Here is a 14,119-nt window from a genome sequence, read left to right as displayed (position 1 = left end):
ATACAAGACATCGTTAAAGTTGAATGCACCATGAAGAGCTTCTTCTACAAGTATTTTGTTTGTTTTTCCGTGAGTTTTATAGGGGATGGGGGAAACTGATGAATTTCGTCGGAGTAATAAAACAGAATAAAAAAATAACAAGTATGGGTTCGATCCTACAACATATGGGTTATGGCCTTACGGGCCTGGGTCCAGGATACATGGTTCACTCTATGGTGACATGAAGCATATTTGTGAGACTGAACTTGAACTTGTTTCCCAGAGTGCTGCCTATCAAAGCACGTCTTTATGATGGGAAAACTACGGTGAGACCCATTTTTCAGATTTTTTCCACTGAAAAATCCACGCCCAAAAACCTCCAGGCACGCATCCATTTTTGGAGAAAAAAATTAGTCCTAAACCCATATTTTCTGAAATTGTGTTATTTCTTTTTTCTTCTTCTTTTTCATCGTAGAGATCGACTTCATTTTTAGGTTTTATGGTAGGATTGATTTTTGGTGATGAATTACAGTTAGGGTTCTAGTCAAATTCAATAGATAAGTTGTACTGGATTAGAATTACCATCAAGCTACAAGATCAGTGAAACAGAAACTAGGGTTTGATTCAGATTTAATTGTCAGAGATGATGATATCGAGAATAAGAAAATTAGGTTTCTAGATTTTTGTTGAATCAGAGATGGGTTCGATCTATGAGATGATGAAGATGATGTTACCATGATGAAATGAGTTCTATCTATGAGATGATTTTACCTGCTGAAATGGCTGGTTGACGAGGTGAGCTGTTAAAGTTAATTGAACTTCGCTTTAGACTAGTTGTTTGATGATGATGATACTTCGCTGAATTCATTGAAAGTCATAATTGGGTTTACGTAAAATTCTATGCTTGCTGAGGAATTAGGCTTGGTTAATTTTACGAGCTTTTATGAACCACGAACTGAATTTCCCTCACTGTTTGTTGCTAGCTGCTGAATTTTTATCTTGAAGCGAATTGATTTCTTCCTTCGTCTTTTTTGGATCACTGGATTGGTTGTAATTCACTCCTTGCAGGTATAGGATTAGCCGGATAGTTGTATTGCTTGTTCGTGGTAGAGATTCATACTGCTCCCATTGAATATTTTGGGATTTGTCTATACTTGTGACGAAGTAATGGTTAGTCCTTGCTTTAGTTATATTTTGATCACGCATATTCTTCTTCCACTTGTGGTTCTTGTGATCAAGCTGGCTTCGCCTAAAAAAATTGGAATGACTATCTTCCTGAATAAGAAGCTTCAATTTTGCTGGAATGATTACAATGAAAAGCTCCCTCTCGGTTTCTCCAAGGAAAACCGAAACCTTCTCAAAAAAAATAAAATAATCAGTCGAACAACAGTTAGATGGAGCGACATCACTACCACTATAGACTTCTCTGAACTTCTACATATCCAATAAACTTTCCACACATTAATTTGGTGATTTCGTCCTATCGTAATTCTTGATAAGGCATGCTTTTAAAACTTTAATGGCGATTTTTGAAGGTATTTTCATATTATGAAATTCTCTTATAAGTGTTGTTTTATGCAAGTATTGGTTCAACTTGGGTTCTTCTATGTTTTTGTATTAAGTTGATGATTTTTTAAATTTGATACATATAAGGTGTTCTCTTTGTAACACTGGTGTTATTCTCTTCTTTTTACCCAATGGAACTCTATAATGATCCCGAATTTGTAGACATTATTTGACCAATATTGGGGTAATTGTTTAATCTCAAGGCTGGTTAAACCTTTTGTATTTTCTACAAATTGAAGGTGATAGAAGTTTGTGTCGGATTTTTCTCCGAAACAAATGATATTTCTTCAAAAGGTAGTTGAATTTATATCGACACAAACATCAATATGACTATATATGTTCTTCAGTGTTCAAAACTACTTGAGTAACACTAAGTGTGAGAACGCCACTCACGCACTACTTAGCATAGTTAATGTAAGAAAAATTTATCCATGAATTTGTTCAATTTTGTGCTATCATTTTATGTTATCAATAAGATTGAGGAATTTTAGAAGTTTATTTTTCATCTCACACATGTATATCTCAGTCTTCCAATATCCAAGAGTTCTCCAATTTTATAAAATTCTCACATTTGCACAAAAAGAATAGTCTATAGTAGGGAAAATATTATGGGTCTTTGCTTCATGCCGTAGAGACTTAGTTATCAGTAATTTTGGAACCCATGAGTTCATAAACGTCATAGAATTGGGTTGGCAGGTTAGGCATATTTATTGTTAAAGAAAATATTTTCTTTCAAATTTAAAATTACGGTTGGATGAAATAGTAAAAGAGATAATATCTATTTTATTTTATTTTATTTTTAATTTTCATGTTGGGATGACATTGTTACTCTGGCTGAATACTAAATAGAAATAACATGCTTAAGAAAAACAAAAAGATAACTAATCATTTTCCTGGCCGAAATCATTTTGAATATCAAATCTATTTTCCATGGAAAAAATAAAATAAGCCGAACGCAAACAATGTCGAATTAGAGAAAAAGACATCCCGTGCCGCAAGCCCTAATGATCATACATAACACTGTTTTTCAACAATTAATTATATGAAACCACCGGATTGAGTACTAAAATATACATAAGTACATGCAGTTTCTAACTGAAACTTTATTTCTTGGATTTGTTGATGCGCACGTTAACTTGTGTTGCAGAAAACTAAAAAATATAAAAAAAAATTGATGCGGAAAAACCAACTTAATACCCAAGTAAACTCAACTTAAGGCAGCTGGCGAACTTAAGATTTTGTCAATACCAACTGATTTATATATATGCTAGCCTCGTCTTCAATATGTTCCTGATCCAGAACATCATCATCTTCCTTCAAAGGTGGCTCCTCTTCTCCTTCTGATTTTCCTAGCTTAAGGTTTGGTACATCTGGTGTGTTATCAGGATCACAACTTGATGGTTTTCCTGGACTATGTGGAGGACAACGAACCTTTAACCTTTTCCTTGGAGGCATGAAGGAATCCTTTTCGATGGTTTTCCTGACCTGAAGAGTAGTATTGATGGTCCGAACCGAACAGGAGTCTCTACTAAAGGAGTCCGTGGAAAGCATGTTTGCAGTTCGAACCCGGTCTGTACCGTGGCAGGGTACTATTCAACCACTAGACTAGACCACAGGTGCCGACCCATCAACCTCCTAGATTGATATTTACTTTTCTTAACAACAAAACCACGAGCAATCACCGGTTTAAGGAAGCAGTACCAAATAGGTTTCCTTTCCGAAAACGATTTGATGAAACCGCCAGAAGTAGTTCCGTAGCTTTCAATTATAGGAGACGTATTTTGCTTATAAATACGGCTTTGTTTAGTTTATATTTTAATAAGTTTTTTTTATCTTAAAAAACTTTCTTTCTGTCAAATTTTTCTTTGACTCCCGATCATCATGACATCTAGAATTAGGTTGCCTTCTGATTATCAACTTCTAGTTGAACCTCATGTTAGTGATGATACTATTTGTCAAATAATACTTAATGTTAGAAACCAGTGCATACGGTATGGAGGAATAGGAGGTACTGTTGCTACAACAGAGATGAGATATTATCCGGAAGAAGTGGTAAGGATCAACCCTTTCTTTTCTGATAGTGAAAGTATTAGGTCTCAACTTGAAACTTTGTTTTCTAGAAGTGAAGTTTTGGATGAAAACCATACTCGAGGTTTAAGTACTGAAAGAATCTCAAGAGAGATTGAAGCCGGAATGGCTGAAATAACTAATGTTTCGGCAGATTTTAGGGTAATTATTATTTTATTTACTGAAAGCACAGTTGACGAACAAGGAGAGGAATTCCAACCAGATTTTGATACGCAAGAAGATTCGTACAATGGGATCAGGAGAAATCCTCCTTCAAGTTTAGAAATCAGTCAACTGAAAAGATTCGAGTACGTCAGTGAATCTGGGAATTCAGATGCATGCAGTATTTGCTTGGACGATTTTATTGATAAAGAAGAAGTAATGTTGATGAGATGCGGGCATGAGTTCCACTCTGGTTGTTTGCTGAGATGGTTTGAAGGAAAATCATCATGTCCATTATGTCGCAGCTCCATCGTCCAAAACAGCAACAATGAAGAAGTATCTAAACAAGCTGCTATAGATTAGTTTTTCTTTTTTTCATCTTTTCTTAAAACTCATGAGGTTTAACTAGTTTGGTCCCCCTCGGGAGTGTATATTGAATTCATCGTACATATCAATATTATATTCCGAAAGTGAATATTGTTGTAATTTTAAAAATCTGTCTTTTTATAATTTCTTAATATTTTTATCAGTATGTAAAATTAAGCCAAAACCTGAAGGGGATAAAAAAAAAAAACTGAAGCAGTCATAGACTCATAAGTCTTCAAGAAATCTTATTTCATCTTAGCCTGCAAAATTTAGATATGCACACTAAACGAAAACAGTCACAACTGAACTCACGACTAAAGACCTACAATCGTGTATATTCAGAATAAACATAATCCAGTGCGCTGTCTCGATGCGTTCGTCAATTAGAAAACATGAAGGAGAAAATGAAGTGAATGTTGCTTTCGTACAATATCAGACTAAGTATATAACGTTTCAAGTAACTATACTTTCAAGATAATAAATAATAGTCAGCTGCAACTGAACGATGAGATAAAGGTGTACTTAATTCATCATAACAACAAAATATTTCGCTAGCAGCAAAGATTTGGACCAATCTCCATAAAATACAGATTAAGTAGCGAGTAGCCATAACAAAAATGAAATATGACCGGATGATAAATAGGTAGCGCCTTCGGTATCTATCTCAGTTATCCAACCCTAGGTTTCTTAAATTTAATATTAAACATAGAAATTTAGTTTAAGTGTATTTTCTCTAGCTCTCTTTACAACCTCGAGAAATAGTTAAAATACAGATAGAATCACAAGTAAATGAGATTTTTAATGCATGAATTGATTAAATAGCAAAGAAGTTTCACAAGCATTACACAGGAAAAGGTGGAAAACTGAAAAGCTCTCGTCGAGGAACGGTCGCATCTACAGTTCCAGCTCTTCAGTACATTGGCAACTTATGTGTATGTCAAGCAACCTTGGCAACAAAAGAAAGCTACCGAAATTCCAAGAACGGCTCCACCGAATACTTGTGATAGTGTGTGACAACGAAGTTCCTTCAACTTCCGTTGACTTATAGGATACACTTGAAACACCTGATATGGCAGCGGCTTACGAAAGCACATTTGGAGTGATCTCTGGAAAACAATAATGTGAGATTAATAATAAAAAAAGAACACTTACAAATGAGTTATAACTAATAGGTACACTAGGATACATAATAATTCAGTGATAAACCTAAAATTGTTAGCAATATTGCCACCGACACCCCATGAGAAATTAACCAGAGCCTGTTAAATAGCAAGGATTGACACCTCTTACTTTTTTTACTCAGCTAGTCGTCGTCCTTAGATCACTAAAGAATCAAGTTCAAGCTTCTTGTAAGCCCTCTCAATCACCTTTTCCTCTCTGGTACACTGAAATATCATTGTACAGCAAACAAACAAGATATTTGGAGATGAGGTCTTAAAATACAAACACTGGGTATGGATAATAGAACAAGAAAAAAAAACAAAAAAAAAAACCTCTGTGAAGCAAAAGACTAGAACTTCATTAACCAATCCTGTGAGCAAGGTCCTCGGATTGCAAATCCACTTGGTGTTCCTACATGATTCATCATAGAAAAAGAGGTATAATTGGACCAACATATTAAGTCAAAAAAGAGACAGTAAGCATTTTATCAAACAGTAAACGAGCAATAATGTTTCCATTTCTTTTAACAGAAAATCATAATTGATTAAAAGAAGAACTCTCAGAACGTGACAGAAGAGATATAAATGTAACAAACCCAAGAAAGAAACAAAACAAAAACAAGCAAGACAACTGGGAGCTGAGAAGATTAATTATACTTTTAGTCTTCACTTTTTCTAACCTAATCAAGTAAACTAGGAAAAGGGAAAAAATTATGTTGTTTGAATTTTCTGTGTACATACCGGAAAAGAATTTGAGTGACCGAATAATGGTACTGGTAAGAAATTTAGAAGAGGTGGTAGTGGTAGACTGCTGGTATACTTCAATGAGGAAGAAGGGACGTAAGTGCAAATTTTTGTGGACTTTAGGATGGTGGAGACAAAGGTGTAATACAGATGTAAGATTAAATAAATTAAATAACAATAACCGATTGATGATGTAAATGGTATGGTCCAGACTCTAGATCTTAATTTTAAAAGTCTGGACTTCTTAAACCTACCTGGTGCTTACTTGGCACCTGCGGTCCGGACTCTTAGTCTAGTGGTCAAGACCTTCTCAACTTATGTGGTCCCTATGTAGCAACCCATATTTTTTAACAGTGGTTCTTGACAGACGACAAAATAAAGCACGTAAAAACTGAATACTAAAAAGCTCTCATAGTTTTTTAGTGGGTCCTGTGGGCTCCGCGGAGGACAGCAGGAGTCGGGCATCTGTGGGAGTTTTTTGGCGGTCTTTTCTCTTCACGGTTTTTTCATTGTTCGTGAAGAATTTTTGATTTTTTAAAAGGTCCAGACTTTAGTAAGAAAAATTCCGGACCATTTGACCTCAGTTTTTAAAAATAAATTCCAATTATAGTACTTTTGAATAATCTCAAAAAGTCCAGTTAGAGGTCCGAACTTCCGATTGTGGATCTTAACGATAAACAAAGAGGAAATTTTGCTATAAATAATAAAAGAAAATACTTTATTTATTTTTGATTTTATTTTTTTAGCTAAAAAGAAGTTATGATTTAATTAAAAGTACAAAATAAAGTTAGATACAACACAATCGATTTTTACAAATATAGCTACACAAAAACCAAAAGCTATACAACAGGCAAAAAAATAAATATATATATATATATATATATATATATATATATATATATAAAAAATCAATAAACACCTTTTCTACAAAGAAAAATTAGTTAATTTTTTAATTATATCCTTTCATTTATACTACTAAGTATGGTTTTGGTCTCATTCGCTTTACCTTCCTTATTCATGAAATCACTAGCATTATCCAATTTATTTACCCATGATAACATTTGAAAACAAATAACAAAAAAGAAAATGGAAAGTCCACTAATTTTTAGGACAAAAATGTGATAAAGTTAACTGTTATGGGTAAAAATGGTACATTATCCCATATTCGTATATTAATTTACGTTTCACCGGTATTTTTGAAAGATACATCCAAAAATGTCTTATTTTTAGTAATTAGACCAGCATAGTACAAAAATACATATATTCATGATCCTTTGTATGTTCAGTTTAAAGTTTTGCCATCTGCAAATATTCGTTCGTGGTTTTCGCAAACACAAAAATCCGTGTTTGTCTATGTTTAGGGTTTGATCTTAGTTAGGAAAGTACCTTGAGTGGTCGTCAAGTTTGTGAACAATATAAATAGGCTGTTGAGCCATGAAAGTTGACATACCAAGATTATTATCAATGTAGCCTTTTACGCTTCCGCGTTTATGCTCTCCTCTCTCTTGCTCGATCCTTAACATGGTATCTGAGAGGGAGAGAGGAGAGGAAGAGAAGTTAGATGTTTTGGTATAGAGTTTTCAAGTCGTAAGAAAAAAAAAAAAAAAAAAAAACACAAAAATCTGATAATTGAGAAGAAGACGTATGATCTGCCGTAACCCTATTTTATACCCATCACTTGTTACCTGTCGATCCGTGTTTGTGTGATTCCTAGCCAAGACGGATCATCGTGATGGTTGGATTTAGAAGTTGAGACAAACAAGGAAACAGAGCTGTTGGTTGAATTTGTGAAAGTTTGGGCAGTATTATTCTCAAGCAAGATATCTTGATTGTTGATGTTGTTTTCGCTAAAAGAAACGTATACTTCTGTCGGTCATTGTGTCAGTGATAGAAGGTGGACTTGCAGCTGGTTTGTTGTGAGCTCGTGAGCCCGTATGAAGAATTGGATTAAGACATACTCTCGAAGTTGAGAAGCTAAGGATGACACGGGAGTCTTGGTACAAGTTTAAAGTGTTCAGCGGCCAAGCAAGGATGATCAAAACATAGATACTCGGTTACTATTAGGGATCACAGGAGAATGGAGATAGGTTATGATGGAGTTGGAACTCGACATTGATGAATGGGTTTGCTGTCGATCACGGATCGGATGGTGGTGATCGGTATTGGTTGATATGGAGCGAGTTTGATGCCAAAATTAACACCGGCAAACTTGGTGGTTGCTGTTGAAATACCCATGAATAACGTCGTCCTTAAACCTAGAAGAAAGCAGATGGTTTCCGAGAATCTACTGATGAACGACGACGTTTGAAGACATTAGAAATACAGATGGTAAAAAAAAAAAAAAAAAAAAAAAAAAAAAAAAATCAAGGAAGAGCTGTTGCCATTGAATTAGAGAAGATTGAGCAGAGATTTCCCCACCGAGAAAATCAGGGAAGAATATGATGCGGTGGTTACTACTGTTGATTGAAATGGTGCAGTTTGGAGCAAGAAATTAGATGATGCTCTAAAAAAAAAAAAAAAAATCACAGTACGTGATGTTTAGGGTTTGTGAGGAAGTGTTATTGAAAGTCAGTAACAGTAAAGAATTGTTAGAGAAGAGATGTTACAAAGAAGAATCGTTACAGAAGCGTAACAGAAGCAAGTGTGACAGTTCTGTCAGAGGTGTTACTGAAAGTCAGTAACAGTTACAGAATTGTTAGAGAAGAGATGTTACAAAGAAGAATCGTTACAGAAGCGTAACAGAAGCAAGTGTGACAGTTCTGTCAGAGGTATTGCAGAAAGCTGTTAAACATGTTGGAAGAAGTGAAGTGTGGTTGAAGAGTTTGTGGCAGAAACTTAGAGATCCTACAAAGTGTGGCATACTTTGTAAAGACGACAAGATTGTCATAGAATCTTGAAGAACAAAGAAGTGTGAAGGTCTCGCAAAAATAGCGTGACTGGAACAAGAGAAGAAGAAACAACATTCATGTTGTGAAGAAAGAAAAAAAAAAGAGAGAGAAGAAAACAATCACCAAGAGGTGATGAGAAAAAGAACAACAATAATAGGTTGAAATCCTATGAGTTGTCGAGAGAGTACAAAAAGTATTCTATCGAAGAGGACCGTAATGTCCTAAAACTATGATTGGGACCGTAATGTCCTAAAACTTCCGAAGAGGACCGAAACGTCCTTAAACTACGAAGATGGGACCGTAATGTCCTTAAACTACGAAGAGGACCGAAATGTCCTTAAACTACGAATAGGGGACCGAAACGTCCTTAAACTACGAAGAGGACCGAAAGATGTCCCTAAACTACGAAGAGGACTGTAATGTCCTTAAACTTCCGAAGGGGACCGAAATGTCCTTAAACTACGAAGGGGACCGAAACGTCCTTAAACTACGATCTGAAGTTTTTTTTTTTCACCAAAGTGTTGAAAAAAAAAAAGAAAAAAAAACTGAAGTTAAATTTCTTTTGTCCAAAATGGGCATTCGTGATCTACATGCTCCATCTTGAGGGAGGGTATTAGGAAATAATATATGAGAGTCTATATTTAGGAGATATACACATTAAGTTGTGAGAGTTATATTAGGAAAGTGTCTATGTTTATAGTTTGATCTTATTTAGGAAAGTACCTTGAGTGGTCGTCAAGTTTGTGAACAATATAAATAGGTTGTTGAGCCATGAAAGTTGACATACCAAGATTATTATCAATGTAGTCTTTTACGCTTCCGCGTTTATGCTCTCCTCTCTCTTGCTCGATCCTTAACAGATAATCATCGTATAAACACCAAGGAGAGGACCACCGAGGATGGTATACACAAAAACTGTGCGGTCGTTTGAGAACTGAAGATATCATTCATTCTTTGACAATTCATTAGTTGCTTGGAGTCTCTACTTTAAAAAAAAAATGAAAATAAATAAAGATTTCCAAAAATAAAATTGCACCAACCTGTACCGTGGCCGACCCGTCAACCTCCGAGATTAATTAATATATACTCTATAACAACAAACAAAAACCATGAAAGAATTTAGCAATCGCCGATTTATGAAAATGGCCAATAATGGGCAACACGAATCAGGTTTCCTTTCCAAAAACGATTTGAGAAAACAGCCAAAAGTAGTTTCTTAGTTTCCAACTATAGGACAAGTGAATTGCTTATAAATACCGGTTCCTTCAGTTTACACTTTCATATAAGTTGTTTTATCTCAAAAAAACTTTCTTTGGTCTCACATTCTTTCATTCTCGGTCATTCATCATGACATCTAGAATTAGGTTGCCTTCTGATTATCAACTTCTAGTTGAACCTCATATCAGTGATGATATTAGTTATCAAATAATACTTAATGTTAGAAACGAGTGCATACGATATGGAGGAATAGGATCAGGTACAGTTGCTACAACAGAGATGAGACATTATCCGGAAGAAGTGGTAAGGATCAACCCTTTCTTTTCTGATAGTGAAAGTATTAGGTCTGAACTCGAGACTTTATTTTCTAGAAATGAAGTTTTGGATGAAGATCATACTCGAGATTTAAGTACTGAAATTATCTCAAGAGACATTGAAGTCCGAATGGCCAAAGAGATAGAGATTTCAGATTGAGATGACTGGGTTGGAAAGAATGATTGATGACAATAAGATGAGAAGAGCGAGAATTCAGAAAATTTAAACGAAGGAATTTTTTTCTCAATGTGAATATATTGAGGAAGGATCGATTTAGAGTTTGCCATGGAATGAGAAAAGAAGTAAGAAAGAATAAGGGGATCAAAAATCTAGGAAAAAAAGAGGCTGGAAGAACGAAGGAAGAGTTTCAGGAGGTAGAGGACAAAAACATGGTAGAGAGAGAAAAACTGGGAAAGTAGATAGGACCGCAGTTCTCGTTTATTTCTTCTTTTTTTTTTGGCCCAAAAGCTGCTGCAGTGACTTTGCTGTTAAGGAGCTTCAGTGGTCATGATGATATGTTCCTCTCCCACTCCTACGGTTAAGATTTGCTTTCCTTGGTACCCGCCTCTCGATAATATTTTTATTCAAAATTCAACTCGTTATTCTTCATTTTTATCATTTTTCTTTCTGTTGGTCATCATGATATGTTCATACCTAGAGAGCTTAAAAAATATAGCTTAAAAAATAGACTACGACAGATCTCGCAAGCTACTATTCAACACAGTTACGGGGAAGGAAATCAAGCAGCTGACGGAATGGACAATCATGCGGTAAATGGAAACCAAACATGAAATTTTTCAATCAAAATATGGGACCAGTCAATCCATCTTTTATTAGTCACATTTTTTCAAAATTCAGTGGATAACACATATCCACGACAAATTGTAATCTAATCCCTTTTATTAATATGCATGCTTCAAAAAAAAAAAAAAAACCTAGAGAGCTTAAGGTATTACATTGGTAAGAATAAATTTTGACTCTTCAATTTCTCTTTGAGTTCCATATGAACACATGTTACACATCTCTCTAACTAAAGCAGAGCGGTCAGACTTGCAAGAAAATATAGCTGCGGGGAAGAGATTCATCAAGCCATGCATGCCGAATAGTTCAACTTCTCCTCTTTCTGCTCCTTTAGTTCAACCAACTTCTCCCAAACCCACAGTTCAAATTCCTTAAATCTCATCTCATGCAGACACTATTTCTGAAATTTCAAATGACCACTCATACCATGACTACCTTATCCAACAGTGTCTTATCCAAACCAAAAGCATATTGTTCTCTACCAGACGGTTACTACCTACTGTTTTCTTAAGAACTATATATTGTTCCTCCTATGTACTCCACTATGTTTTTGTTGGGTGCAATAATCAAAAACAAAGAAAAATCAAATAAGCAAAAAGGTATTGATACTTAGCTCCTTTATAGTGGAAGTGATTGCTTTGACGAAACGAACAAGCTCCCCATATCTCCGCAACAGCAACAGGGCAAAACTTTGGAAAACAGAGTGAGTCGCGTGTTCAACACGCTGTCCTTAAGACATTAGCGTCCGGCTACACTCAAGAGTGATGCTATAGCCCTCACAGGACGGATATCTCCAGGATAAAACACCCTAATACACCTACTACTAGCATATGTAGTAGATGCTCAACTTGAGCTTGGAAACTCCGAGAAAACATTAAGGAAAATCGCGAATGCTAAAGAAAGCAATACAAAATATTTTCCCTTAGGGGTCTCTCTAAAATATAGAGAATCCCCTTGGGGGTCTCTCTAGAATATAAAGAAACCCCTTTACCATATAGGGGTCCCTCTAGAATATAGAGCAACCCCTTTTTTCCATACATTTACAAAAGAAGTGAATTTGTTTATATAATTGACAAACTCAAGTTAAGAAGAGCTCCTCCCCTATGTGGGACTAAAAATCTTATATAGTCTCTTAAAAACAACCAAAGAGTGGAAACTCCACTATGTGGGACTAATAAGTTTTCATTCACAAAAGAAACACTAAATTAAAATCTTTAAAAAGTATTTTTATCAATCGTTTTTCCAACAATCCCCCACATGAATGAAAACTCAATAAAACGTGAAAAACACAGATAGATCTTGGTAAATCAACAACCCAATCTCACGACCCGAACTGACTGAACAGACAGACAGATCGTGCATGTTGAATTCATACTAGCCATTTCAACGTCCTCTCCTTCACACAGTAGTGTGTTGATCCCAGGGTCATACTATGGATTGCATAAATCATAATAGTATAGAGAGCTTTCATCTTTAGTTTCTCAAAAGTGAGACTAAAGGTTTCTTTCACCAAAGTGAAAAATCATGAACTAGTGAATCCTTAGTGACCCTTAGGTCCTATGAACTAGTAATACCAAGACCATAAAAACAACATAAAACTCATTTTCTCAAAATGAATTAAAAATAGATAAAAACGAAAAACAGGAAATACCACTATAGGCAGAGGTGTCCATGAGGTCTTGAACCTTTGCTTAGTGAGAGATTACCGGAACTACTTGCTAGACAGTGAACGCGATGTCTTGAACTGCTAGCGTTTGGTGTAATCCGCGATAATAACCACGCATGATATCTCCAAGGTTGCTGTCATGCTCGTGCTGTTGTGTCCGTTTTGGCCCTGGACTTATCCTGTTTCTCAGAATGCTCTAGAGAATCAGCTCATATTATCATAGGAAGCGACCCACTTCCACATTCAGATAGGTGATATCCATCAATAGTGTTTACTACTACACCCCACTTCAATCTTAAATTGAAACTATAGAACTCATTAAGACTTATTAAAAAGTCATCCTCCACATGAAGTCACACTATCACGTCTACACCATAGGGAAGGGACAGAGAATGAAAATCTCTGATAGTGTTTACCTTTACCCACCACAAATTAGTTTCTCATTCGAAACCTTGATCATGGGATCTCCAGTCAGCAAGGTTGAGTATCCTTCATGGTAAGTTTAATATATGAGCTTAAGCCCCAACCCCCTCGATGCATTTTTAACTATCTCTTTGTAAAACCTTTCGTCAAAGGTTGCGCGAAATTCTCCTTGGACTTTAGCCAATCAATGGAAATAACGCCGATTGAGATTAGTTATTACTTAGCTTTAACTATTATAGCTTGGCTAACACAATGTATAGATATAGCTGGCACAGGCCTATGCCAGAGAGGAATGTCTTCTAAAAAGCATCTTAGGCACTCGGCCCCATCTCGTGCTTTATCTAACGCAATACTCTCAGATTCCATAATGAATTGAGCAATATATGTTTGTCTGAAAAACTTCCAGAAACAAACCCTCTTGCTAGAGTGAAAACATATCCACTCGTAGACTTAGACTCCTCTGAATCAACTATCCAGTTTGCATCACAAAGTCCCTCAAGGACAACAAGATACCTTTCATAAATAAAAAAAAGGTAATAGAGTATTTTAGGTACCATAATACTCTACTAAGCGCATCCTAATGCTCTTGTTCTGGACTACAAGTATATATACTTAACTTACTCACAATATAGGTAATGTCTGGACTCTTACAGTTCATTAAATTCATCATACATCCTATAACTCTTGAGTATTCAAGTTAAGATATTCCATTACTCTTATTTTTGTCGAATCTACAAGAATAATCGTACGGAGTAAGGCATGCT

General features: G+C 35.5%; 1 protein-coding gene and 1 long non-coding RNA gene across 2 annotated transcripts; one reads left to right on the top strand and one right to left on the bottom strand.

Annotated features, from left to right (window-relative positions):
* Positions 1 to 3,426: 3,426 nt before the first annotated feature.
* On the top strand, positions 3,427 to 4,137 carry LOC113304151 (E3 ubiquitin ligase BIG BROTHER-related-like). Its single transcript, XM_026553212.1, has one exon. The coding sequence runs from the start codon at positions 3,427 to 3,429 to the stop codon at positions 4,135 to 4,137; it is 711 nt and encodes a 236-aa protein (XP_026408997.1).
* A 679-nt stretch (positions 4,138 to 4,816) lies between these two features.
* On the bottom strand, positions 4,817 to 6,174 carry LOC113302948. Its single transcript, XR_003337222.1, has 4 exons — positions 6,042 to 6,174; positions 5,634 to 5,712; positions 5,431 to 5,525; positions 4,817 to 5,246 (listed from the first exon to the last, which is right to left on the bottom strand). It is a non-coding gene; the product is annotated as an uncharacterized LOC113302948 (long non-coding RNA).
* Positions 6,175 to 14,119: the final 7,945 nt, after the last annotated feature.

The sequence above is a fragment of the Papaver somniferum genome, chromosome 8 (genome assembly GCF_003573695.1).
Source record: "Papaver somniferum cultivar HN1 chromosome 8, ASM357369v1, whole genome shotgun sequence".
NCBI lineage: Eukaryota > Viridiplantae > Streptophyta > Magnoliopsida > Ranunculales > Papaveraceae > Papaver > Papaver somniferum.
Note: the sequence above shows the minus strand (reverse complement) of the source record. Positions and strands in the feature narration are given on the sequence as shown.